The sequence below is a fragment of the Rhipicephalus microplus genome, chromosome 6, assembly GCF_043290135.1.
Source record: "Rhipicephalus microplus isolate Deutch F79 chromosome 6, USDA_Rmic, whole genome shotgun sequence".
Classification (NCBI taxonomy): domain Eukaryota; kingdom Metazoa; phylum Arthropoda; class Arachnida; order Ixodida; family Ixodidae; genus Rhipicephalus; species Rhipicephalus microplus.
The window spans coordinates 144,379,588-144,406,064 of NC_134705.1; the positions used below are offsets into that span (position 1 = coordinate 144,379,588).

Here is a 26,477-nt window from a genome sequence, read left to right on the forward strand (position 1 = left end):
GCGCATCATCAAAAAGTGTTTTAACATAAATTCTGAAGGGTTAGGTGAAGTAAACGCACCTGTGGAGTCATCTGAACACCAAAAATCTCAATATCTCTCAAATCGACTTTTCAATTTTTCTTTCCCTCTTTTTTTCTGTAGTTTTCCTTACAGTAGTTACATATTATTACAAATTCATTCTTACACATGGTTGGAGTGATCACAGAAAAAGTACACTACGCTTTTTTGGCCAATCCTCCTGAATCGGTATGAGCCATAATTTCAGGGAAACAAGCAAGCCTTGAACTACACACTCGTGGGGCAATCAGCATTTTGCGACGACTTAATGTTATTTTACTCTTCTACCACGTTATGTTACGTAGGTTAACGCGGTTTCTCGCCCAACATGGCGTTCGCATAGGGGCTTTCGGCAAATTTGTTTCAAGCACCGATGTGGCTCTTTAGCTACTTGAATGAATGGTAGAAAACTCAACTCCGATGCAGAGAATTCGGGCACGAATGTCATTTGATCTTTAGTATTTGTTTTATCGCTTGATTTTGTCAAGTCTATGCGTAGCTTTTTTATGCCTGTCAGTTACGCCACTGACGATGAGGGCAATGCCGACGACGCTCAACACAAGAATGGGTGCACAAGATCTGTGCTCTAAAGGAGAGCAGATTTGAAGCTTGCATGTCAAATTCAAAAAAAAAAAAAGAGGAGGCTAGTCTAGAAGATAGCTGGTTGGAGCGCCATCAGCAAGACCACGTCAGAACGCCTCCTGCAAACCCACAATCACATGCGACGTTAGGAAGGCCAGGCGTTTTTTTTTTTTTTTTTCAGCTATTGGACTTCTCGAGTCATCATATGGTCTGGCACGAGTTTTAGCACCGCCTTGCTATAGGGTCGTCTCTGGCATAACAAGCATCCTACACAGGCTACCAAAATATGGCTAATTTTGCACGACGAAGAAACGAGGCAAGGCGTCAATGGAGGGTTTCCGTCATGACGTTCACAGAGTGAACAGTTGTTTTATTTATTTTATTTATTTACAGTATTGTTAGCCCTCGCGGGCTGTTACGTGGGTGGGAATGCTAACTATACAGTGCTATGTACAAATCGTTCCAGATGTCGCTGAAAAGCTTCAGCTGACCCACAAGCAACAAATACACTGGAATCAAGCTAGTTCTAGTCAACAATCGTACGAGGCAAAAAAGAGAACATGAATGCATCAATTCCTGGGGCACAGGGCAAAATAGCGTATACGGATGATTGATTCGTGATGACACTCAGACTGGAGGGTTGAAGCACAAAGTTGGATCGATGATTAGCCTGCTATTACACAGTTAATAAAGAAACTTCAAGCGTGTGATTTGTCATCGCTCCGACAGCCTCTGAAGGTTTACCCTGTGAAGTAGCGCGGTCACTGATTTCGTTTTTCGGTATCACGAATAAGTAATCCCGGCTGCCATTCGTTGGATCCGTTCCAGATCATCAACGGGCTTCTGAGTGTGTGGGTGCCACATAATACTGGCATATGCTAGTGTTGGTCGCACTACTGTTTTATAAGCCATCAGCTTTGTTTCAGGCAATGCGTCTGTTAGCGTTCGCCCAGCTTACGTTCAGCCAAACCACAAGTATTTTAATATGCTTGTTCGAGGTTAGGTTCACAGTTATTTTAACACCAAGATATTTTACCTCACCAGCTCATTTAACTTTTATTTATTTTTTATTTTATACATATACGTTAATGGCGCTTTCTTATTTGATACCGACATACAGCCAGTCATGTTGAAATTAATTTTCATATCCCTAAGCGGAAAATGTTATGCATTCACGCTATATATGCATTCACTGCTGGATACTCTCCCTTTTACTTTTTGTATGAAAGAGACCCGACATTGCCGTTCGACACGATTGTACCCAACCCTTGCCAACCTGTCCACAGCATATGCTCGCCGCACTGTTAGCACAGCCGAAAAGGCCCGTCAGATTGCCAATCAACGCCTTTCGGACTCACAGCTCTGCCAGAAACATAGCTATGACAGCCACCACCGGGACGTCCGCTTTAATCCGGGTGACATCGTTCTTCTGTGGTCTTCGTCGCGACATGTTGGCCTGGCCGAAAAGCTTCTGCCCAAAAACTCCGGATCTTACCATGCGCTACGGCAGGTAACTGATGTTACTTCTATATGATATAGTCCCTCTAAACCCTTCGATACCCTCCACTTCATCCGACATCGTCCACGTCGCTCACCTGAGGTACCTCTCGTCCAAGAACTGCTAACAAGTGCCGGGTCAGCGCTATTGCCGCCGGTATATATATATATATATATATATATATATATATATATATATATATATATATATATATATATATATATATATATTATATCGGTGTGTGTGTGTTTGTGTATGTGTGTGTGTGTGTGCGTGTGTGTGTGTGTGTGTGTGCACTGTAAACAGAAATAAGCCGAAATGGGAGTAAATGACCTTGTCCTCTAGCGCGCACCCAGATGGGTGTTTTAAAAAACCCGTCTCTGGGAGTAAAAAATTTACTCCCCATCAGAAGGGGGTTTTCGCATGGTGTCAGGGGGGTTTTTATTTACATCCATAAGGGAACTTTTTCAGGTCAGTATGGGAGTAAATTTTTGCATCGACGGAGAAAAAAATTACGTCAGCAGCCATACCATGCGCTAGCGTAACTTTAATTACATAACATTTAATGAGCACAACAATGATTACAGTACAGAAACATTATCACAATGTTCACATTATACCACAACACTCGCACTCACCACAGCTTGCCACACGCAGTACACACCTACCATATAGTCACCGGGTATATATATGCACCACATTTTTACCTCCCATGTCGCCCTGGTGAAAGCCTTTTTTTGCTGTTAATTATGCAATAAATATGCACGGCGTAAGTATGAACTTGCGGTAGTCTGATGTAAGCACTTCAACACACATGCCTTTTATCCTAATCCTGCCTAATATTTAATATTTTTTTTACTATAACGAAAAAGTTTTATCAGTTGACGCTCTGTCGTACAGGCTGAATTCGCATCAGCAGTGCTGTTTGTGGACCCGTAAAATGCACTGAATCATACACAAAGTGCGCGCGGCCTTGAATGAACACATTAACGAGGCACATTCAGCAGCTCCAGCGATGAACCGAGGTAGACCGCCGCTACCGCGTTCGACGACTAGGCCTCACTCACGAGTACGGCACAGTGATTCGATGAATGACAGCTGGCGATCACAAAATGCTTGCTGATGTGCAGTTTACGTCTCGTTTTTCCCATGCACACAAATAGGTGTCCGCTATCCACGCAGTTTAAGCTACGGAGCGATAGACTTAAACGAATGAGACGGTTCGCAGTCGCTGTTCCCGTTGCTCGCATGCATTGCATGTATAGCTCGCAGAGCTCGCCACGGCGGCCGGTGCGCAGTGCGAGCTCGATACGATGCCGGCTTGATACCGACGCCATAGCGAGACCTTCCTACCGCTTAGATGTTGCAGCCGGTGAAATACCGGTGACACTCCGAGAAGCCACTATCGGAGGAGACGGGGCGAGCGCGTCGCCGGCGCAACTCTCAGACCGGTTGCCGGCCAGCCTGCCGTAGTCGAGCGAAGTCTACTTCGAACCGCTTCGAAGTTTTACGGTGCAATCGCTGACGATCGTACTCCGCCACGTTCGGCGCTCGCCTTGTAGTTAGTCATTGACAGCTGCGGTCGCAAGGCGCAGAAGACGGTTATACATCCCAGCAGCCTTCATTTTTTGTGAAACACATTCTTTGCATCGCCGGTGGTCGGTGCTAGCTCGTAGCGCTTGCCGCGGTGGCCAGCGCACAGTGCGAGTTCGATACGATGCCGGCTTGATACCGACGGCATAGTGAGGCCTTCTTACCACTTAGATGTTACAGCCGGTGAAATCCCGGTGACACTCCGAGAAGCCACTATCGGCGGAGACGGGGTGAGCGCGTCGCCGGCGCAACTCTCAGACCGGTTGCCGGCCAGCTTGCCGTAGTCGAGCGAAGCCTACTTCAGACCACTTCGAAGTTTCTGATGGTGAAACTCCAGGAGCAGCCGCTGACGATCGTAACAGCTTACTTTTGCTACCATTAATTTATTCTTCGAATTTTTTTGTTACTCGGCCCTTTGAAGCATGGCATTCAGGACGTTTCGTTGAGGAATCGGACCGATGTGCAGCGTGGTTTAACGTGCGAAATATATTGAAATGTTCCCAGTAAATACCAACCGGTCGCTGCTATTCTTCGCTGCACTTATAATTTCGTTGCCTGTTGACAGATGCTTACACGGTTAGCCACACAAATCACATGTGTTTCACACCAACGTGCAAACATATGCCCGTACAGACACATACACACACACACACGCGCACATACACACACACACACACACACACACGAACACACACACGTCACGCCCAAAGAGGGTTTTTAAAGCTCCTATAGGGAGTTTGTAACCACGTGACCTGAAACTCTCTGGGGAGTTTAACAAGGTCATGTCGTTCATAAACTCTGTGATTACGGAGGGGGCGTTTTACGATGACATGTGCCGAGTTCACTCCCTACCAGGGAGTAAATAATTGGGGCAGGGGAGTTTTGTGGGCTCATGTGCTGGAGAAACTCCCATTTCGGCTAACTTTTGTTTACAGTGTGTGTGTGTAGCGATAGGAGATCAAAAGATTCTTGTGCCACCCCACACTCTCTATAAAAGTGGCTTCAATGAAACAGCCTGACCCGACATGTTTGCGATATCGAAGGTAATTGCGATCTTTATAACAAACGAGCACTACCTAAGCAATTGCTGAACACTAATGATAGTGCGACTGCTCAGCGTCCTATATAGCTGCCGTCATAAGCCTTCACACCACACATACAGTTTCCAAGCGGAAGTTTTCCGCTTACGTTGCTGTGAATTCTATTTATCTGTGCTGGGCGCATACACTGATGACAAAACGGGGACACCATAGTCGCCAGAGACACGGGAGCACTCGTGTGTTCCTTTACACGGTCCCGTTTCCTTTGCACTTTCCGCAACGGAGAACTACGAAAACATACAGTATGTACACTGTTGCGAAAGGCGACACTTGCGGCTGTCTCCGTAAACATCACTTGGAGCGCGCGGGGCGCGACCCAGTGCGACAGGACTCTCTGCAGAGGCGGGCACCAACCCGTTCCTGAGTGCGTGTCGGCCGATATCTTCCTTGAGCAGGTCTCGCTAGAGACGTCGTGGGAGCACGTGAGCTCTCACAACGCCACTGCACACGGGCAGGCGTCGCTTCGCACTCGGACAGGCCCGGGTCGATTCTCCTCCCGACTGGAAGCACACAATCGACTAAAAGCACAGCTGTTTCTCTTACGCTCGACGGACGACTCAAGAGAGGCCAACTTCCACTTGGCGCTGCTTGGAGTGGCCGCAGCGTGTCCACTCTCGTCTGCGCTCGCTAAATATTCTTATCGCCCAGAGAAGGCAAAGAGAGGCGTTCACGGCGGCCGCAATGTGAAGGAGACCGTCGTAAGATCCCTGCTGGTCCCGGTAGTAGCCTGCAGAAGCAAGCACAAACAGGCAACGTTAATAGAGTGCTGTCTAGAATGGGTTCCGGACGCTACGAATGCACGGTGAAGGCAGAAGTTTGAAGAAGAGGGTGGGGAGCGTGCTTTGTTGCAGCACCGAAAGTTAGTGAAACCGCGACACGTGAAAGCGATGCAAGCCTGCAGCGCCTGTGCTATATACAGCCGAAAACCAAACAGTGTCAGAAACTGCTACAAAGGCTGTTTTAGACTTTATCAAAAGCAGTGGACTAGATACTAGACTGTAGGGTACTATGCTAAGTGGCTACTGTATATACGCACCACCTCATTTTGTCCCCATCATCATCCTTCATCCCTCTTTCCTTCCCCCTTCCCTCATCCCTTGTGTAGAGTAGCAGGCTAGAGCGAACTAGCTCAGGCTGACCTCCCTTCCGTCTAATAAAACCTCTCTCTCTTTCTCTCTCTCTCTTTTTCTCTCACTCTCTCACAGCCGAAAATATGAGACGTAATAGCGAACACATAAGCATTTCTTGCTTCATGAAAATAACTCTCTTCAAGCTTGGTCAAAAAACAAGAATATCAATAAGTCATCCGATTTCAGGTCGCCAAATGAAGAAGGACTCCGTATAACGTCTGGCCACAAGGGTCTGTACTTACAAAAAATTGACGCTGAAAGTCTTCGTGAGAAAACTACTAGGCCAAATCGCGATACCGGACATGTCGTTAGCAAGAGCAGCTAACCAATTGCAAACCTCCCCTACGAACCAAAGGCTTTCTGCATTCGGCCTTTAATGTTCTTTAACGTGAACATGAGTTCAAAAACACATTACGATTTCGCACCTATCATTCAGAGATGCGTATCTCATAGCAAAAAATCCAACCGGTGAGCTCGCGATGAGCACCACAACACCATAGAAAGTGAGGCACTGAAATGAGTAACACTTAACATAACATAGCGTCTGATCTGCCGAGAAGGCCACAATGGGTGCTTGTTAACACACCTATTGATTGGCGTTGCCCATGCTTGAGTTCGCAAATACCTCAAGGGGCATTAAAGAGAAACAATGGCTTCATTTATGTTTGCAAACTGCGCTCTGAAAAGTATAACACCATATGTTTCACTTTCACAACTTCATTATAAAATGAAAAATATCAAGATTGAAGCTTCGTTTTTAAATTTAGCGCCAAAATGTCAGTGCGTGACGTTGAAAACTTCAAAATGTAATTTTCCTATTTTCGCGTTATCGGCTTGATGAAAATGTCTCAAACTTCGCATGATAAGTATATAGCACCCATAGACGACAGTGATCTTCAATTTTTATCTGTTATAAGCTACCCAGGACTTAGTAGATGCCTTCGAAACATATGACGTCACGCCGTTTGGTGCGGTAATCTGAAAGAGCGACTCCACGCCCATTTTCTTTTCGCGTGTTTCTTCGCTTACCAAGCGTCGTGTCGACTAAGAACGGTGTTTTTGAGATTGGGAAATAGTACTTTACTAATACGCGACAAATCATCTTGCTCCTTAGCGTCCCTTTAGGAACAATAGTTTAGCGCTGTGCTACAGCTTAACTGGAGAAGAAGCGTCGCATGGCCTAATGCATAGAGGACTTGCGAAGCCTCTCTCCGTAGGCAAATAGCCTGCCTATCCCCTCACCACGGCCTTTTTATTCTTGCTTGGAAAAAATAATTTTAGCGCCTCGCCCCCTCTTCCTTCACAGTTAGAAGTGCAATTGATTATCTTCATTTCATTTCCTGGTTTGTCTGTCATTTGTCCGTGTGCTTCTAACTGCCTCAACATTGTAACGATAATATATATTCATCTAAATGACACATAACGACGTAACAGTACGCTGTACATCTTTGCACCAGTTCGACACACAAAAACATTTATTAAGCGCTATAGCATTGATTCTTTGTATTTTATGCTTGATAGATCTACGACTACCTGGCGTGCATAAAGTTACCTTAACTCGTGCAAATATATTGCACTATTTATAGCAGTTTCATTATTTGAGCATGCATTTTTTTTACTTTTTGACACGCAAAATATGCGTATCCCAGCACCACCAAAAGTGTTTGTAATGGTGCCGGTTTTATATTTGAACGAGGAACTACAGCAGGGGCTACTTACTGCACTTAGTCTTTTTCGCGTTACGCAATTACTCGTGTTGCTGGCAGTTTGATGGTTCCACATCGGCTGCAACAGCGGTGGAAATTCCACGTACGAGGCCCACGGGACGGCTTTGGGCTCTCCCATAGTCGAGTACTAAGTACTCGAAATCGTTAACCACTTTTTCTAAACACACGATTGAGGTCTGTGGTCTGCGGTGTGTGAGGCCCACAGGGCAGCTTTATGTTCTCTAATTGCAGACTACCACGTACTCAAAATCGTTAAGCACTTTTTTTAAACACACGTCATAATTTAGCTAGTGTGATGGCGAGGATTTGTCGTCTTTTCTGAAAAATAATAAGTACAGACAGTTGACGAGCTCATTAACAGTTAGGCGAGCAGGTCGACTTTCCGACAGCTTAAGACCTTCTAATGATTGCGAGCGACGAGACTAGCAAGAGTCGCGTATGCGCATTAAGTTCACTGTAACCGCGAGCTTCACCTGCGTGTTTCTACTCACAGGCCGATCACCACCCTTGTCGTCTACATGATGATTGCTTTAAGAAATTGGATTGGAGCGAAACCCTAGCCGTTTTGTGTGACACACTTCAAATACTACTCAGAACACGCTAAGCGAGGGTCCTCAATGCCCGACCGAAACACAGACACTTATGTAAGTCACATATTTTGCTTTAACACCTGGCCATTTTCTCAGTAGAAATTTCCGGGTGCTTGAAAGCATGTAGACAACGACGAACGTAGCTCAAAGTGGCTTTTGAGCTTTCACGGGGAGACAGACTTAGGCCCATATTCATAAATCAACCTTGGCCTTGCGTCTAATTTTCCTCAAGTGTCTGTACTCCCCACGTGCGTTAGGGCACAGAAACGGTAAGAGGGCAAAATATAACAACAATATTGGTTCATTTATACTGACCTACTTTGTTTATTAAGTGCAATGCATGATTAAAATTGATAACATAAATTCGAGGTAAGGTTGGAGTTCGTTTGCGAATACGGGCTTTATATACTCACCATTAGAGCACGTGTTGTGATGGGAAAACTTTTCTGCGTAGTTTTCATGCAATATATTCTACGCTCAATGGTTCATTCCAAATTCGCACCTCGCCTACAGAGCATTCGGTTTTACGTAAAAGCTTTTGTGTGTTGTGCACGTCGCCGCATAGGGCAGTGTGTCACCCGTCGGTGTACCTTCTATATCGCTCCCTTCTTTTTTCTCTTACCACGGTGCCCAGTAGCAGTCTATAGACAAGCTTTTTTTAGACCAATATCTGCCAATTTTTCCAGATTTAGCATCACCTTCTTCGGGAAAATGAAGAACAGATGATCAACAAAAAGGCGTCCTTACTTAGTCGCATACTCCCTGCTTGCCGCTTGCGCTGTTGGAGCTTCTCACCGATTTGACCATGCTAGGCTCTGTGTCGCGCTGGTGGTGAGCATTCTGTGGACAAAACTTGCGTTTTGGTTGAACTTGGTGCGCATGCGCTAGTTTTGCAAGTTGTGTCACTTAGCTCTGTTGGTAGACACCGAAAGACCAGTCAGCCGACGCTTTCGTGGTACTGTTAACGTATCGGTCGACTGTAACTGGCAACGAGCCGTTTTATCGATGATACGAGTGATCACCAGTGTGTAGACCTTACGGATATTTTTAGCGCGAAATAAGCACGAGATACGGACAAGCGCATACCGTCTAAAATCTACCGTAAGAATGAACCTACTCACCCAACAAGTTATTTACTGAAGTATGTAGACCATAAGACCAAATATACTTACCAACCAACATCGGCCTGAACAAGAGCACCAGGCCGTTGCAGAAGGAAAGGGCACCCATCATAACGGGCAGGTGCTGTATTCCGAAGTCCTGGACGAGAAGCGGCGCCTGCAGCGAATGCCTGAACCCGTTGCTGATACCTATGAGTGCCGAACAGGCCATCATCGTGGGGAACGTCCTGAGCCACACGAACAGCTCGAAGCCGGCGGCCTGAAGGACGTATCCTAAGAGCATCACAGAGTCGAGCGTCAACAGGCCCCAGTCTATCACGACACCACTTAGAGCCCTGCACGCAAGGTCGCCAGCCGCGAAGGCGTACACGAGAAAGGCCGCGCGGGTTGGCAGGACACCCCGATCGGTGGCGAGGTCCACGTACAGCATGAAGTAGGTCGTCAGTCCGAAGATTATCACCGAAAAAGATAGCGAGTCCAGCACGAATCGCCACGTTCCGAAGAGTCTCGCGTTTGCTGTCAAGTCCTGGAGGACTCCTTTTTCTGCTTTCGCGCTGGTCGTGGATCGAAGGAGCGAGCAAAAGTTCCTGAGGTTCGGCGCGTATTTGGGGACCACGATAGCTTTTGGTACAGGCACCAAAGTGATACTTTCTAAAATGGTTTTCTTTCCCTCCTCTGGAGCAGTTTGTTCTTTCTCGGGATATGCCGTCAGCAAGGGAGCTACTGCGGACTTCTCGGTCTCTGGGTAACTCTCGCCTTTCTTGCTGACGGAAGAATTCTTGTTCCTAAGTTCCATCCAGGCCGGGTTTTGGACGGCGATGGCAGCTGGAAATGTGTTCAGGATGAGGCCTCCCAGCAGCAAGAACGTGCCCCTGATGCCATAGGTGACGCGGAACAAGTCGGCTAATGGGGCGGATAAGAACATGTTTGCGGCGCACAAGGTGAACATGAGGCTGCAGGCCGTGGCGCGCCGCTTCTCGAAGTGTTGCGACGCCAGCACTTGGACGCCGACGAACACTCCTGACACCGCAGCTCCTGAAAGAGATGCAAGGATGGAAAAATATAAAAGCTTTTTTCACTTCTCAGTCGAAAATTACGTCAGGGCACTCGTAGGGGGCAATCAGGAATCCTGTAGGTCGATCAGCATTTGTCTGAGTAACAACTAGAGGGTCATAGCAATTAGGATCAATTAAGATCTCTATCTGGGATCTTGTACTGAGGCGGCCATTCACAACCATGGCAAATCAAAGGTACTGGGCTTGTCATTGAGCTAAAGTTTAGGTTCTCCTTAGCTTCCATAAACAGAAGAAAGCTTTACGGATACTTTTTGTTGAAGTTTTCGTTCCCCCATGGTGTTTCAACTCATAGTTACCGCATGAGTTGGATCAAGAAAGAAAAATGCTTGGGACCAGTCCAGAGGCCGATCGTGCCACTCATTTTAGGGGGGGGGGGGGGGGAGGGCGTGGCCTAAAATTATACCGGAGAAGTGGGCAAGGTCATGACTTTTTCTTGATTTAACTAGCAGAAACCCCTTTTCATAGCATAAATATACTGTTAATGTACGCTCACAATGGTTTCGCTCTTTGTCGCGATTGGTGATAGGAGCACTGAGGTGAGGGGGGTGTGCTGACACAGACTTGGGGGGGAGCAATCACCCCTACCCCCCCCCCCTCTGGATCCACCACTGGACCAGTCCCGTCTGGTAGCTTACCCGTGCACTGTTAATTGCAATAGACGAGAAAATAATGTGCAGGATCACAATGTGCAGGATGTGCAGGATCACAATAATGTGCAGGATCACAATAATGTGCAGGATCAAATATTTAGCAGGATCACAAAACAACTTAATTCCGTGTGAAGCCGCAGGTCGCTAGTGAGAGACCTGCAGGCCGTCTGTTTGAGACACCTGCGTCCGACGTTCGGCCCTAGAGCAAAAATATTGCACCTAGAGCAAAAAAAAAAAAAAAAAAAAAAACTTATGGCACATTGTAATGTGCCCAAGCTGGGGAACGGCACTGCGTATTTGTGTGATGCAAACTTATCTAATCATATCTCTACCAATGCTAGTTCAATTGCCAAAAATTATGAAATTACGTACGCAAAACTGGGAAACTTGTTCATTCTACCACCGACAGTCGTCTCCCGCTACTGGTGACATCGCATATCTGGCATTCGTAATTCTTACCATGCACAATTCCCAGGACTATTGTGAGGAAGAGGACACTGTTTGCGAAGTAACAGGCGCAAACTGAGATTGCAGAGGCGAAAGAGAAGAACATCAGCACCGGCCGACAAGAGAAACGCTGGCAGAGATATCCGATCACGGGACCTGCACAAAAGAAGGCGAAAGGTTATCGTCGACTGTTGACGCTTTAACGAAGGTGGTGCGAGCAGTCAGTCAACTTGGTCTCCGAACTTTTAGGCAAGATCTTCGAATGGGAGACCTTAAAAATGTTACGCAAAGGCGTGGTTTCGCAGAAGAACATTTTCACGTTATACGCAACATACTTCTGCGCATTATTTGCGGAGGAGGATTCACCCTGCCATATTTATTATCAAGCTTCTACTTCTACGCTTGTTAGCGCTGCTCACAGAGCTAGCACGTTTGAGATATGAAACCCATGTTAATTAAGTAAGTGAAGTCGGCTATAGTTTCGTTATGTTCGAAATATGATGACTAGCGTTAGAAAAATATGGCTAAGTGATTCCTTCCGCTGGATCGGCTTGGCTCAATACTAACAAAGGTCGACAAACGTGGTAGTATGCAATGAATAAATGTTATTGGTGGTTTATTAATGGCAACTTTTTATTAATGCAATATTCAATTGCATTATTCATTGAATCACATTCTGATATGGCACTTTCGGATTTACAAAGGCAAGATTGGTTGGTTCTGGGAGAATTTTTTTTTTCAACTTTCATCTCATAAGCATAAAGCTGAACTTGTCTAGGCTGCAGCACATTCTTCGTTTATACGATGGTCACCGGTGGTCACCATCTCCGCGTGACAGGGGGCTGTGGTTAGAGACCACGGCTATCAGTTTACACGACTAATTTTTCCTGCCAAACCACTCCTCGGTTTTCAACTATAACTGCTCAGTAGACTATAGGTCGGCGAACAGACTGATTCCCAGAGTAGCCAAACGCACGAAGGGGGAAAGAAAAAGTTAGGTGGGCCAATGGGATTAAGAAGTTCGCAGGTATAGCGTGGTGGCAGAAAGCACAAGACCAGGTTGGTTGGCACATCATGGGAGAGGCCTTTGTCCTGCAATGGGCGTAGCCAGGCTGATGGTGATGATAACTGTCTATATTAATAATTATTGAGAAGGGTCATCAACAAAGAGAAGCGCACACTTAAAAAAAGAAATTTTCTGCTTTCGCTGCCTTCTTGCCCATATTTTGCTTGTAGGCCAAGCCCTTTTCTATCACGCTGTCCAGGCATTTGCCAATCGTAACGGAAGCCTATGGGAATCCAAACTGTTTCCAATCATCAGCCATCGGCCACTGCTGATACGTTTACGCTGTTATGGTGAATATATGGCGGATTGTCTGTGGCCCACAACGCAACACCACTTTCCACCCGATGCACGCCCACAACACGGAAAAAGAAATCGCAAGCTAAACCAAGGGAGCGCCGGCCCAACCCACACTATCGATAGCAGACAAGCAGACGCTGCAGTGGCACATCAGTTCCGTCACTTCCGCTTTGCAAAATGTAATGCAACACGCACAATCTTGCTCTTAATTCTGGCAAGCGAGGTGAGCGTTTGGAGGCAGGTTATAAAATTTATTTGAAACAATTATTTGAAACTCTCAGCTCAGCAATTTAACATAGGGCGGAAACGTGGAAACGAACGTACCCAGTGAGTTTCATTGAGATTCGTTGGCAGCGTAAATTCACCGAAGTTGCATGGACTTTCAATCTACTCATTACCACCATTATATGAGCCATACCTGGATTCGTGTTTATACTCACGTTTACTCGCAGGTACTTGAAAGCAGTATCGTTCACACACCTTTTCAATATTAATTGATCAGAGCTATGAATTACGTAGGAGAACCCCGCTCACCCGCGCACTCTTCCAGGGAAGTTTATGCAAATATATCTTAAGTTGTCGCCTCTTTCAAGCACATTGTTCTTCCTGGTTTGAAACCACTGCTAATTCGTATTCGAAGGTACTAAACGGCGCCAAGAAGCGCACCGATCACGAGAGATATTGGTGTTAAAGAGCATTGGCACCATGATCGTAAAAGCCGATTCTATACTAACGGACTCATGGTTCGACTCACTCAAACTCATTCGAACTCAAATCGAGCCCTGAGTCTGAGTGAGTCCGGGTGAGTAGTAGTTTGCTGAGCTCAAGTCTGAAAGAATCCGGTTGAAGAGATTTTTCGTGAGCATGCATGAGTTTGAGTGAGCGTGGCTCAAGAAAATTTTTGTGTGTGAGTCAGAGCGAGCCCTAAGCGCAAAATATATTTCATGAATGAGTCCGAGTGAGTTCCACAATTTTTACTGACCTATGATAGTAGACATACGGCAAATGTACCATTACATCCTTTATATTTCCATGTGCTCCTTAGGCGATTAGTGCACCTGCGATGATTTCTTTATCAGCGTATACGCGACGCATCCAAGTGTGCAGGCATTACATTGTCTAAACCTGTCATGGTAATCACGAATGGATAAGGTGGAGAGTATATGTGTACATTGGCGTCATTTCATCTGTTACCATTAGTGCGCGTAGGGAAAACGCAAAAATGACGTGAAGCCTTATTTTTTGTCATCGTTATCGTCATTTGAAGCGTAACACAGAATCAGTGCTAACCGTTATTGCATGTAGAGCAAGAGATAAAAAAATAACGTCAAAGCATTGTTTCTGTCCCCATTATCATCACTAGCAACAGAAACAGAATACTCTACGTCCAGTGAGATAAGGAGAACCCTGTCATGTCACGATAGCTCCTTTATCACTTCTGTCATGTGACTACAACCTAATCGCGCTTTCTTGGTACTTTCTGTTTAGTTGTGTGACTGTTTTTAACGAGTACTTTCCTGTCAAATCTTCAGCGAATCAACGGCTCATCTCGCGTTTTTTCACCCACGTCTCTTTGAAAACGGGCAGGACAAAGCCTCTTTTGCTCTTCGGGTGGCCACTCGGGCTATCAGCTTCTGTCAGCCGCCGCAGTAGTGGCCTTATCCAGCGTGCGAACAAATGTGATGTAGAGAAAAAAAATTGTAGCAGCCTACGTATTTCCGCAAGCGCAACGTGAAGCGGCACCGCGAAAGCGAATCCTTTACTTGATAACCCTTCTATAGCCTTATCGCCTTCACACTAAGCTAGCTACAAGTTTCATGAAACAAAGTACACGTAACTTTTTTTTTCTTATTGTCTTCGTAACAATGCCACTCTCATACACCACTTGTACTGGACCGATTGCCAGTACAAGTGGTGTATGAGATATCACCCAAATGTAGAAGGTCCTCTACGTGGGACTAACGGGGCACTGCCTGAAAGAAGAAGGGCACCTGCCCACTCAATGCTCCGAGTGCGAGCCTTTGCTCGGGGAGATAAATATCTTGGGAAGGAGCAGCACTGAAGTGGACCGGGAACTTTTGGAAACATTTATCAATAAGGAGAAGGGTGATGATTGCATAAGCGCCCCTTTGAATAATCTATATAACGCAGAAGGCCATAGATGAGAAGTAAACACGCAAAGGCTCATGGGATGCGTGCGGTCTGCACCGGCTTCCGGTTCAACGACTCTTCATCTGCTGCGTCGGTCCTTGGGTATCGGTACAGTGTTCTTGTATCAGTGTCGCTCGCTTTCTTTATGGCGTTTACTCAGTTGTAGCCGCGCAGGTTATCCCCCTAGTGTTGCATTCCAATGAATTCTTACTTACCGTCTTTACATAAGGTAAATCCAGCCCTGGACTGAAGGCAGGTTATCGTGGAAGCATGTCATCACTGTATTATTCTTATTTTATCCATTTTGAAGCATCTTTTTTTTTTGGTCTCTACCAACGAGGCAGGGGTGAGGGGGGCTGCGATGTAGCTTTGCCCCCCTCTTTTAATGAGGAACCCTGCTCACGCTTATGAGGTGAACTAAGGACTATCTAATCAGTCCGTCTATCCGATCGGCGAGTTCCCAAATCCCACCTGTGAGGCAAACGACGCTGGCGCAGAGGACGAGTGGCCAGGAGGCCTCTTCCCTGCTGACCCCGTACGTGTCGACGATGCCAAAGAAGAGCACGCCCGCGGACTGCTGCGTCATCATGGAGCCGCACAGCAGCCAGCTGAGGAAGCCCGCCGTCACCCAGCTCCAGCGGGAGTCCAACCCGAAGCGCGGGTCCGACTTCAGTGACGCCTCGCTGCGAGCCATCGCGGCGGCTTCTGAAATCAATTGGCACGCTTAGTCAAAGTTCATTCGGATCCAGATAAGAAAAGAAAGTTGCATGATACTCAAGAAGCTTTACCACTATCCCTAAAAAGGAAGGTACATAACAGCTGCATCTTACGTACACGGAGCAGAAACCTAAAGGATCACAAATAGAGGTCAACTTAAATTGAGCATGACGCAGAGAGCAGCGGAAATAAAACGGTAAGTGTAACCTTAAGTCACAGGAAGAGGACAAAGAGGGGGAAGGAACAAACGTGTTTGACGTACATCTTAGTCGAAGTCAACAACTGGGCAAAGGGCATGTAACACGCAAGCGAGATACCCGCTAGCCATTAACGATAACGAGACTTGATTTCAAGAGGAGGCAAACGCGCGGAAGAAAGAAAGTTAGGTGGGTATGTGGGACTAAGTTTGCGGGTATAACGTGGCAGCAGCAGCAATCACAGCACCGTGTTAATAGGCGGAACAATGGAGAAGCTTTTTCTCTGCAGTGAGTGCGTTTTGTCAGGCTGGTGATGGGGATGATTATGGCTCAAGACTAGTGCAGGGGGATGGGGATGCAGGGAGGTGGTTGCTGTTTAGTAACGCATAGTAATAAACGTAGAGGTGCCCTTAGTAGTAGGGCCCAGTAAAAACTGGTCATGACGAGCAGTTAGTCTGCGCTCATCGTGTCCATTTCTTTCCTGTGTTCTCTTCATAGGCGTAGTAGCTTCATGCATTTTCAAGCATGCTACTCACAAACGTTTTTATTGTTTCATGATCTCCAATTGCGATTATTTGTTGCCAACAGGTGCAATACGTTTTCGTGACAAGCAAAGGCTATAACAAAGATTAAGTTACGCGAGTGTTAAGTACTGGCTTAGGGGACATAAATACAAGTCTAGGGGAGAGAGAACAAAATATAATGAATAATATTACAATAAAAATGAACAAACTGTGCGCAATAAGAAGCTTGAAGTGGTAGTTAAACAGCTCTTTAAACAATTCTCGGCTGGTCTCATTAACAATGTACTAAAGAAAATGCACTGAAGCAACTCAAACGGAATTATGTATACCAGTGGAACAGTGGAAACTCGTGTGATTAGCAATAAAGAGCCAGATAGATTGACTTGGAGTTGTATTTATGGAGAGGTGCTACGTGTAGAAAGGAGCGTGCCGAGGTTTTGTATTGGTTGAAAAGAGCTAATTCGGAAATCTTGAGTTAAGTTAACGATGGCGCAGTCGTATCACAGCTCAACGTGTATGAATATTACATATCTATTTTACTTCGCCAAGAGCCTGAAAATAAGGCATTGTTTCTTCATTTCATTGCTCTGACATTTGAAAAATGATTCATTCTAAGAGTGTTTGCCTTGAAGCTTGCCTTTCACTTGTTCTAAACTTCCAACGAAGACTACACAAGTCTTTACAAACACTGAAGGAAGCATGGACCATTCATATTTTATACGCGTATGTCGGGCAAACGCTTCAAGTCCCGTCGACTTATCAGTTGAACAGAAACTCACAAAGTCACCTATGAAACCAACAAAGATGATTCTAAGGTGGTGAAAGTTATCTTCTAACAACTCTCATTCGATGTATCAATGCAGCCCCGCAACCCTTCGAAAGCTTTCTGATTCTAACGTCGTTTTACACTTATTCCAAGATTGGCACCTCCCCTGGTTGTGCTTCGTTTCCGCAATTTGACCTCATTTGACAAAGCTACGATCCAGTGCGATGACATCATAACCAAAGAGGTCTCAGTAACTAGAGAGAACTTCGGCGCTAGTGTCTACGGGAGCTGCAACGCACGGCGCTTCATCTATAGCATGGCAATGATAGCTACAGTACTCGGACCTGTCTATAATTTTTGTTGTTTTTCGGCTTTGTTTAGCTCCATGTGGCCTGAATCCGCTTTGTCGCAAAACGATGTTCAGCAAAGGTTTAGCAGTCACGTTTCATCACCTTGACCTTATTAGGTTCACCGATTCAAGTCAAGTCACGAAATTCACAACGGTCCGCTCTTTCAATCGAAACGAAACCGAAACTCAGCAGTAAGCAAAGTCATAAGCACGCTGAAGCCACAAGCACGAAGACTGGGGCCAAGTTTGTGTACAGTCTACCACAAAAGTTTGCGCACCACGCGAGCACGTACGAAACTCGAGTTACTGTATATGCTACCGAAAAGTAGCATATGCAGCAACTCTAGTTTTAGCCATATTTGAAGGCATCATCTGCTTCTTCTGGAGCACCGTTCGAGGCGACGAGTGTCGGCCCGTGTTCCTGAGGCGGGCGTGGGACCAGGCCGAGTCTATTCAAGGTCCAGCCTCAGTGGCCTATAGATCAAGGTTCAAGGACGTGACCTGCGGTGCGGCTGCTGCCTGGGTGCAGCGGCCGAAAGCGGGTTCGTGAACGAGGCCTGCCTGGTGCTGCCTTCGTGGGCTGTTGCGTGATCATGATACTCGGGAGTCACGGCCCACGTTGCTGAGTTGGCCGCCGAGTGTTATGCAACGGTGCTGCACACGGTAGCACATCCGTGTGTTCGGACCATGCCGCTTCGGCCCTGCCGCGCGACGACCGGCACACCACGACGGGAGGGCAGTGTTCCGTACCGTGAGGCGGTGTTTTCTTATTCCCCCCTTAACAGTCAGGAACTCTACGCGCATGACAGAGTTGTGCAGTAACATAGCCGAACTCTGAACAGTTTAGGACTGCCTGCTGCGCATGCTTGTCATTATACACTGTACGTATAGTTTCACTTGGTTTATCGCATTTCTATCTTCTATTCACTGGCGTGCTTCATATATAAAATCCTTCTCTTTACCTCTAAAACGTTCTTGCAAATCCTTTCTCGTCCATCAGCCGCAAACCACGGGAAAAATGTCGATAACCATCCCACCAAAAAAAGGTGTAGGGAGTATTTACGTGCCGTCATCACGCACCCTTTGTCGTTTTACTCCCAGTTTCTAGCTGTTCCGAAGATACGCAGATTAAGATTAGAAAGCGTGTGCCTTCCTCTGTGCTTTTTGTACTACAAAATGGCGGCGGCAATGAGGTTAGCACATACTCCCTATAGGAGATATTATTATTAGTAACTGTAATGCAAATGTGTAAAAAAGAAAAGCGGATGAAAAGATAACTTGGCGCTGTCAGGGACCGAGCCTGTGACCTTCGAGTAACACTTACACATTTGTTTTGTCACATTTACACTACTAATGCTATACCTATACCATTCACTATACTGTCCTTGGCAACACTGTCCTTTACTTTTCATTAATATTGCGTCTAACAAAGACGGCGAGTTCTGAAGTTTACTCTACTGTACGTTTCAACTTTTCTTTAAAAGGCATTCCTTGATTGATATGTGGCGTTTAACGTCCCAAAACCACCATATGATTATGAGAGACGCCGTAGTGGAGGGCTTCGGAAATTTTAACCACCTGGAGTTCTTTAACGTGCACCCAAATCTGAGCACACAGGCCTACAACATTTCCGCCTCCATCGGAAGTGCAGCCGCTGCAGCCGGGATTCGAAACCGCGACCTGCGAGTCAGCAGCCGAGTACTTTAGCCACTAGACTACCGTGGTCGGGCTAAAAGGCATTCCTAACACTCCGCGTACATACAACCATACCAGTTGCAATGACAACCATACCGGCTGTGCAATGACACACGTTTTGCTATCGGTAACACGAGCGATAAATATACTGCGTCTGCTCATCGCTGTGATGAAACGCCGTGAGGGAAATCAGTCGTTTCTATACACCAAACGTTAATGAGCACTGCAATCGCGGCACGCGTAGGTGGGTGGGCTATACGAGCTATTTTTTCTTCATTTCGCGGACCCTTGTAGTCCACGGGAAAGCATTATTTTGCTGAGCAGATAATAATTCATGAATCGTTTAATCGGCTGTTTTCCAAGCAGAGCTTCCATTTAAATTATTCGCCCAAACTGGCTGCATAAAAATCTCGCTGATCAAACATGCCTAGGAAGCAATAGGCAGAATGCAAAAAACACATCTGCGCGACGAATTGTAAGTATTGTTTAAAGATTTTGTCGAAGGGGCATGTAGCGAAGAGTGTTTAGGCTCCGCTAACGGGAAACCCAGGGAGGGCTGAAGCATGCTGTGTGAGCCGGTGTTTCTCACAGCAAAATCTATACTCTTTACTGCTTTACTCGCCGCCGTTCCACAAACGCACCATCACTTTGCACATATCTTTCAAAGAGTGTTGTTTGAAGTAGATAACTTTACCGTAGAGATGTATGTCTGTGTCTCTGTTTTTAGACAAGAAACATGAGTGCCTCGGATAATTTCTTCGGGTATTCTGACAGCACTGCTGAGCTAAATAGAATGCTTCAGGTACTAACGATGAACCTTTAACTCATATTATTCGAAGTATGGATCGATGGCGAGAAGTGTGATTCACCCGATTTTCGTGGCGCATACCCATTCATGACGGATTGTGACGACGACATGGCATGCCGACAAGTCGAGACCCTATAAGGTGCTTCACCCCTACAAATAGCTCGATCTACTCCGTACAATATTCGAAAGCGCACATTTCATCGCATCGTCATAGAGTGCGCCGGTATATTTTTAAACTCTGGCAAAGGTTATCTGGCGCATTCTGTGCAGCGGAGCACTCTGGCTACATAGACTGAGCATTCAGTACCATCCACAGTGCACTGTAAGAAAAAAAATTTCACATGAAATACCTGATCATTGCTCCAAATGTAATCGCCAAACATAGTGGCTGCACTGCTTTAACGCTGCACCCCGCGTATTTCAGGAATGCCAATGACATGCGGGTTTTAACATGATGGTGCGTTCCTGAAGAAAGTACAGTGCATGCAGTGCTACTAAATATGAAATGCCCACAATGTATTCATATAATTAGCCTTAAGGTAATTGGAAGAAACTGGTGAGAATGCAACAAAATGAAAGCGAGTTTGATTGCCGGCAGCAAAACTACCTTGGTTCAACACCATAGTGACGGCGTTAGTGCTGATTACCTAAAGTGAATTTACCTGAATGCTGGAAGCGAGTGACAGGTGCGTACCGCAGCGAGGCGCGAATGCAAGTGGCGTCGACTGACGTTCTCCCTCAGCCTAAGGTGGTGGGGGGAACAAGGTTCGGGGCAGCCAATGAGGCGGTCTTGCGTGTCTTCGATTAGAACGGAAGTCAAGGACTCGCGATAGCAGCCCCTTTTGGGCAGCAACAAACTATCTTATCTGCCAGCGCCGCCAATGCAAAACACGCAAACACACAGACACACACTGAGCAACGCCGTAGTGAAACACGCGGATAAGCGTTATTCGTCTCGAATGTGCGTCAACGGGCGGAGCGCTGCCGATGAACACCGTTCATCAGACGTGCGCGAAACTGACGACCGGGATGGGTTACCGCCTACGTGTGTGAGCCGCAATGTTCATGCCAATACAAGTCCGCTAAACAGCCTGTGCTCCTCAAGGATCTCTACATTGCACGTCTGCTTGGTTTTAGGGAGAATAAAACCTATCGTTCTGTCACTAAAGTTTCGATCACTTGTCGATCATCGCGTAAAAGTTACATAATCTTCCTTTAAGACACCTCGAAAGATATCAGTACAATGTCTTCAACATATCAAAAAAAAGGAGTAATAGTTATTAATCAGAAATTAACGGCATCTTCCCAAAGGGTTAACTGGCGGAACATGGGAAAGGCCTTTGTCCTGCAGTGGACGTAGTCAGGCTGATGATGATGATGATGATGATGATGATGATGATGATGATGATGATGATGATGATGATGATGATGATGATGATGATGATGAACCCTGATGGGATGCCAAGAAGTGGCGTTGCACATGGACGTGATCGACATTTTTGACTCGCACCTCGTCGGTGTCGTTGGTCTTCCGCTGCCGCCGCTTGCGTTTGGCTTCCCTGATTCGCGCCTCGTCAGTGTTGCAGGCACGACGTCACCATTCGCGAACGCGATCGGCTCTGCTAACCTTCGCAACGCCAGCGATGGCTGGGTAGGGCCAAATCACTTCAGCGCATGTTTCGGTGTCCTCTCTATCGCAGATAAACGACCCGAAAGAGTGCTCATTCGATGCATGCTTGAACGTCGCGAGCGATGGAGAGGGTGTATCGAGAGAGAGGTGACACGCGGCGAACGCGCAGCAGGTGAAGGAGAGAACGACGTCACCACGCCATGCGAAGGATGGCATGACCTACTTGGCACCACCCTAACACCTGCGGTGAGGGGAGCACTGTGCGGCACGTTGGCACGGACGGACAGCGTTACACGGGCTAGTCAAAGAGCTGCTTCGCATCTAATAAACGTTGATTTAGACTGCAACGATCCTCATCGAGATTTTCTTAACGATTAAAGAAAGGAAAAAGAAAAATTCACCAGTTACACCTCGTGAAAACTGCACAAACTGCGGAATAGCAGACGATTCGCCTGCCTCCGTGAAAGCTTGGCTCGTGTTTGTCCTTGCCGAAACTGTGAGTTCGCCTGCCAGTCCTTCCATAGTCCTACATGAGTTCATTGATCGTGCTCGGCATTTTGTACCAGGACAGCAGAACCGGGTGGCCTACTCATTGAGAAAGCATGCTGGCATTTAGACATGCTTGGGTGGCCAGACGTGCTTCAAGAGTGAGTTCTCCATGCAGTCGACGTAAAGGGATTGTTTCAAACCCTTACGAACATATAGGCAAGAAATATATTTATCTATATTTCCCTACGTTGTTTCTGCCCCCACCCCTTTATTTCTTAAATACAGCCGATACTCTACCAAGTTTAACTTTATTAGGAAACGTCCCTGAACGAACCACGAGATTACAAGTATGGGCCAAGGATGTGTTCTGAGACGCCGTGCTGGATGACCTATCGGGAGCCGTTTGTGGGAGCCTACCGCTATGCACTTGACTTTCTAGCCAGGCCTACGCTCAAAGCAAACGCCGCAGATAAAAGTCTGAGGTATACCAGCATCGGCAAAAAAAGCATGCAAGGGTGTCTCCCACACTCGTAGACGCTATTCAACTTGGCGGTGTGCTGCTAAACAGAACAGTCGACGCCCGATAATATGCTTGCAACATATGCTGATAAATATATGAATGGCATATACTTACGCTCTCCTGACGTACTTGAAAGGGTATTTTGATAAGGAGTGTCTAGAAAAATAAGAGGCTTACAGAATCAATCATCGTCTATAGAAGTGGCCCAAGAGTGCATCAACAATCACGATGATGTGATCATGATGATGTGATGTGTGGGGTTTAACCTACCAACACCATCATATGATTATTAGAGACGCCGTAGTGGAGGACTCCGGACATTTCGATCACCTGGGGGTTTTTAACGTGCACCCAAATCTGAGCACATGGACCTACTGCATTTTTACCTCCATCGGAAATGCAGCCGCCACAGCCGGGATTCGATCCCACGATTTGCGAGTCAGCAGCCGAGTACCTTAGCCACTAGGCCACCGTGGCGGGGCCTGAGCAATCATCGTCTGTGTATCTGGGCATGGGGGTTCGTCAGAAAATCAAAGGTGTAGCTTAACTGCAGGCAGATGTTACACTACAACACGCGCTTGAAATTCCTTGCACAAGCGAGGCAACATCCCAACCTATGCAATTCTTCTTACGCGCTTACCAAAAGCAAGAACGACAGAACTTTTCCCGAGACCGATGCCAGATGGATCTGAATACCAGGTTCGTTATGTAGCGACACTCAGTCGCTTCTCTCTCTTGATCATCGTATATGGTCAAGTACCCATCGATGTACCCGAGTACTTTAATCCATTTGCGTGGAAATCCTTCCCGCTCAGAAAGCTAGGGAACCTAGCTTTCTGGGGGGTTGCTGTGAGGGGGGGGGGGGGTCGCTGTGTCACGCTTTTAAGTTTCTTGCTATCGGAGCAGCTCCCCTGGGGGAGGGGGGGAGGGGAGTGGTTATTTTTGTGGAAAGGAAGAGAAAAGCGCACCCCACAGCTGTCTCTCACAGAAGAGGACACATGAGCAGTAGTGCACGGGGAAGGGGTGAACGGGAATAATAGATAGTGAGGAAAAAAAAGAAAAAAAGGGGGCTCCCCTGTTCCTTAGTTTTGAGTGTGTGTGTGTGTGTGTGTGTGTGTGTGTGTATGTGTGTGTGTGTGTGTGTGTGTGCGTTTGTGTGTGTGTGTGTGTGTGTGTGTGCGTTTGTGCGTGTGTGTGTGTGTGTGTGTGTGTGTGTGTGTGTGTGTGTGTGTGTGTGTGTGTGTGTGTGTGTGTGTGTGTGTGTGTGTGTGTGTGTGTGTGTGTGTGTGTGTGTGTGTGTGTGTGTGTGTGTGTGTGTGTGTGTGTGTGTGTGTGTGTGTGTGTGTGTCATACCTATTCACTTTAAAAGGGCAACAAAAAGGCATTATTTACAGTGACCGAAACAAGGTACCGTACTTATTAACATAGTCTCAGTGCATTCGAATGCTTCACACAGGTAGTATATCAGCGCTTAAAAGGTAATAATCGTTGTTCGGGTTTCAAGTGCCAAAACAACGATAATATTAGGAGAAACGTCGCAGTGGAATAATTGTGACCATCTTGTTATTTGGTCGACAGGTCTTGTTAATTTTCTGTAATTTACTGAGTTTGTTGTAATTGTCTATTACAACGCGTGTCGCACTTGCTTATCTTTTGTTAACTTATGCTTCTTCGTTTCGACAATATCAGAATGACGTTTATATATCTCGGTTGCGTAATTTAAAACAATTTTCCCTTGATACATGGATATCTCCGGCGTCATTTTTCCATTTAATGACGATACGTCGAGATGATTCCTCTCATAAATTATCAGAATCGGAATCACACACTGTTTTAAATTAAATAGTCAGCAGCCGGGTAGCAAAAAGGTAGTAACGGAGCAAGAAAGGTACTAACAAATGCAGGTACTACCTGTTTCATTCCAGTTACTAACTATTTACTAACATAGGTAGCAAACAGGTCGCAAAGGGTTAGTAACGGCTGCAGCTAGTAACTGTTTACTAACGTTGGTAGTAAACAGACTGCAAAAGGATAGTAATGGTTCGAGAAAGGTACTAAGCGCTGCAGTTACTACCAGTTTGCTTGCAGTTGCTACCTTTTCACTAACTTTTTTTTTTCTAAGAGTGTACGCGGCCGCGACTGTTCACTACAAACAGATCCAGACCTTTGTGAAACGAGCAGCGCAAGTAACGACGGAGACGTGTGGCTAAAAAGCAGAGAGATGCAGATCATGTGGCGCGGTTGCCTAGTTTGGTCACATGGGAGTGTGTGGACCTAATAGAAGATTCAAGCAGCGTCGGTTCCTTTGTCTCGACCGCCGGCAGCCTCCGCTCCCGCTGCAAGATCACATTGCTTAGCTGGAACATCACAGCCGAACTCGCGACTATCCAGCGAGCCGAGCTAGAAGCCACCTAAATACTATCAAAAACCACGTCTGTGGCTGGGACCGAGACCAGCTAAAAAAAAAGGGGGGGGGGGATTCTAGTTTTACTGATTTCGAAATGGCGTTCGCAATAGTCTTATTTACAGGTTACTGAGGACAATTTTTTTAATAACTTCGTGTTTACGAAAACGGAAACGCTTCAGAGCACTATGCAGTCTACTGTGGGATAACTACGCCACTGTTTCATAATCAAGTTTCAAGTTTCAACGAAGAAACCACCTGTAAAAGCCAACCAGACAGGGTAAAAACAATGAGGGCGAAGTCTAAAAGTGGCTATTTCTCACCAAATCCTAAGTTCTCCTCGGATCGTTGACATTCCATCAAGCTGTCGTTGGCACTAATGAATATAAGGGGACTGTGTGGACGTTAGTACGTTAGTAAAACTTAATGGTGAGCAGCCACCAAATGAGCCAAGTTCTAGCCTGTAGCTGTCGCACAAAATTAAGCGATGATTGTATTTACTTGAAACGAGCTCAAGAACTAACAGCTTACCTCGTACGTTCCGAAGGGGCACTCAGAACATAGCGCTGCGGCCGGTGTGCTGAAAAAAACATTTAAAAACGCGGAGCCGTTCTCGCTACGTCCTCCGACAGGTTGCGCGACTCACTACCGGCGATGCAAGTTCATAAGAGAAGCAGATGTGGAATAATCCCGACGACCACTCTATTACGCAGAGTATAGCGAGAAGAAATGTAGGAGAGTGGCGACAGCGTATATATGCGTTCCCTATGTAGATAACAGCGCTGAAGCGCAGAGGCGAACCGGATGAAAGGACAGCTTCTGAAACGCCACTCGCTGGCGCAGCATGCGAACGCGAAGCATTGGGCAAGCGATAGTGATTAGCACTCTCGCATCGGGAAAGGTATACAGGCGTAAACATTTACATGCGGACTAGTAAGAAAAAACGCAGAGCTTAGTGTCATCGATCGTGAGCGCTTGTATGCGTCCTTTATGTTATTTAGTGAATTTTCGTATTTTTCATTTATTTATTGTCAGGCTGAACAATGGTATAGAAGGCCGAGAATAGGTTCTGCTAGCTGTATACTTCACCCTTTCCACAGTGACTTACGTTGGGCGTCAGAAGAAGAAAACCTCCAGCCCTGCGCTCACCGTGCAGCTCAGTCACAGCGAGAACTGGAAAAGCGGCCTTTCAGAGCCTATCTTGAAACACTATTTGGGTAACTGCTATAATCGCACTAGCAGGGTACCTATTACACCGTAAATCACAAAATTTTGCGTCGTAGGGAATCATTT

At 46.3% G+C, this 26,477-nt stretch overlaps 1 protein-coding gene across 3 annotated transcripts; it reads right to left on the reverse strand.

The window, feature by feature from the left end:
* Positions 1-967: 967 nt before the first annotated feature.
* Positions 968-25,863, reverse strand: LOC119167277 (monocarboxylate transporter 7). 3 transcript variants are annotated; one of them, XM_075866791.1, is made up of 5 exons: positions 25,716-25,863; positions 15,557-15,790; positions 11,584-11,727; positions 9,450-10,433; positions 968-5,557 (listed from the first exon to the last, which is right to left on the reverse strand). In XM_075866791.1, exons 2-5 carry the CDS (start codon positions 15,777-15,779, stop codon positions 5,388-5,390), a joined length of 1,521 nt encoding a protein of 506 aa, XP_075722906.1. In that variant the 5' UTR covers positions 15,780-15,790; positions 25,716-25,863; the 3' UTR covers positions 968-5,387. The 3 variants fall into 3 exon arrangements, with proteins under 3 accessions (XP_075722906.1, XP_037274630.2, XP_075722905.1); XM_037418733.2 differs by lacking the exon at positions 25,716-25,863 and adding an exon at positions 20,804-20,940; XM_075866790.1 differs by lacking the exon at positions 25,716-25,863 and adding an exon at positions 20,804-20,909 and having other exon boundaries at positions 15,557-15,787.
* Between the last annotated feature and the right edge of the window lie 614 nt (positions 25,864-26,477).